We start from the raw sequence: 1,630 nt of genomic DNA, 5'->3' as shown, positions 1-1,630 counted from the left end.
ATGAAGTGTATAAAAACACCATGTGTGTCTTGTGTATAAGAAGACACCCACGTTATAACGTGACAGTGAGCATGAGGTGTATGAATACACCATGTGTGTCTGGTGTATAAGAAAACACCCACGTTATAACTTGACAGTGAGCATGAGGTGTATAAATACACCATGTGTGTCTGGTGTATAAGAAGACACCCACGTTATAACTTGACAGTGAGCATGAGGTGTATAAATACACCATGTGTGTCTGGTGTATAAGAAGACACCCATGTTATAACTTGACAGTGAGCATGAGGTGTATAAATACACCATGTGTGTCTGGTGTATAAGAAGACACCCATGTTATAACTTGACAGTGAGCATGAGGTGTATGAATACACCATGTGTGTCTGGTGTATAGGAAGACACCCATGTTATAACTTGACAGTAAGCATGAGGTGTATAAATACACCATGTGTGTCTGGTGTATAAGAAGACACCCATGTTATAACTCGACAGTGAGCATGAGGTGTATGAATACACTATATGTGTCTGGTGTATAAGAAGACACCCATGTTATAAATAACTCGATAGTGAACATAAGGTGTATGAACACACCATATATGGCTGTATTTCGACACGACTCGACAGCGAGCACAAGGTCCTAACATCTTCCTCCACAGAGGAATGGTTGATGAGGAAGGCGATCAATTCGTTGCTTACTTCCTCCCAACACCGTCTACTCGTCAGAAGAGGAAACGAGATGTTGAAGAAGGAGTCGATTTTGAACCAGAGGAAACTTATGATTACAGGTACTTTGGGTTAAAACTTATTATTAGAGCTACTTTAACATGCAAAATACACTATAGTGGTGACTGACTTAACAACAGGCAACAATAAAGTAGAATAGGAGTACAGCTAGGGATGCACATTACAGAATTTCGAATCTATGAGATTCGAATCCTTTTGTATTCGAATCTAATTACGGGATTCGGTATTCTGTTTAATGACGTCATTACACGTCATTCATACACTATATTAACGATTTTTGAAATTTAATAATTAAAAAAAAAATATTTTTGTGGTTGTGGGACTTTCGAGAGTAAACGTTTTACAACGTCTTTTCATAGCCTGCTATACGTTTCATGACGCAAAAACTACCCAATAGTACAATTTTTGATCATTTTACAGCTCATGATCCAACAAGGCTGCTATGAAAGAGTCAATAAACTGACTTATGTGGGTAAAATTATTTTTTCCTATAAATACAAAAAGATTCGAAATTCTAGATTCGGAATTCTAGATTCGAAATAAAGTATTCTAGGATATCCTAGAATACCTAATTATTCTGTAATGTGCATTCCTAAGTACAGCTGTAGAATTTTTTAGAATAAATGTGTTTTTTATACATAACTTTATTGTGCTACCCTATATTCCAGATTAGCTCGCGAATACAATTGGAATGTGAAGAACAAAGCTTCCAAAGGATACGAGGAGAATTATTATTTCATATTTAGAGAGGAAGGTGTTTATTATAATGAACTAGAAACAAGGTAAGTATGATATATCACGTGAAAGTCTGGCACAAATATGGCCCAATGATTTAGGTGTTGCTACTTATCCATCAAACATAAACTCAGCACAACGAAGTGACTTG

The 1,630-nt window shown here is 36.4% G+C and overlaps 1 protein-coding gene across 1 annotated transcript in view; it reads left to right on the top strand.

Annotated features, from left to right (window-relative positions):
* LOC100177014 (RNA polymerase II-associated factor 1 homolog) overlaps nt 1-1,630 on the top strand; it is a gene marked incomplete in the record, with an annotated part of 6,165 nt that overhangs the window by 3,267 nt on the left and 1,268 nt on the right. Inside the window, 2 exon segments of the mRNA XM_018815260.2 lie at nt 657-785; nt 1,413-1,526. Of these exon segments, the coding sequence (XP_018670805.1) occupies nt 657-785; nt 1,413-1,526 (243 nt within the window).

The sequence above is a fragment of the Ciona intestinalis genome, unplaced genomic scaffold, assembly GCF_000224145.3.
Source record: "Ciona intestinalis unplaced genomic scaffold, KH HT000054.2, whole genome shotgun sequence".
NCBI lineage: Eukaryota > Metazoa > Chordata > Ascidiacea > Phlebobranchia > Cionidae > Ciona > Ciona intestinalis.
Note: the sequence above shows the minus strand (reverse complement) of the source record. Positions and strands in the feature narration are given on the sequence as shown.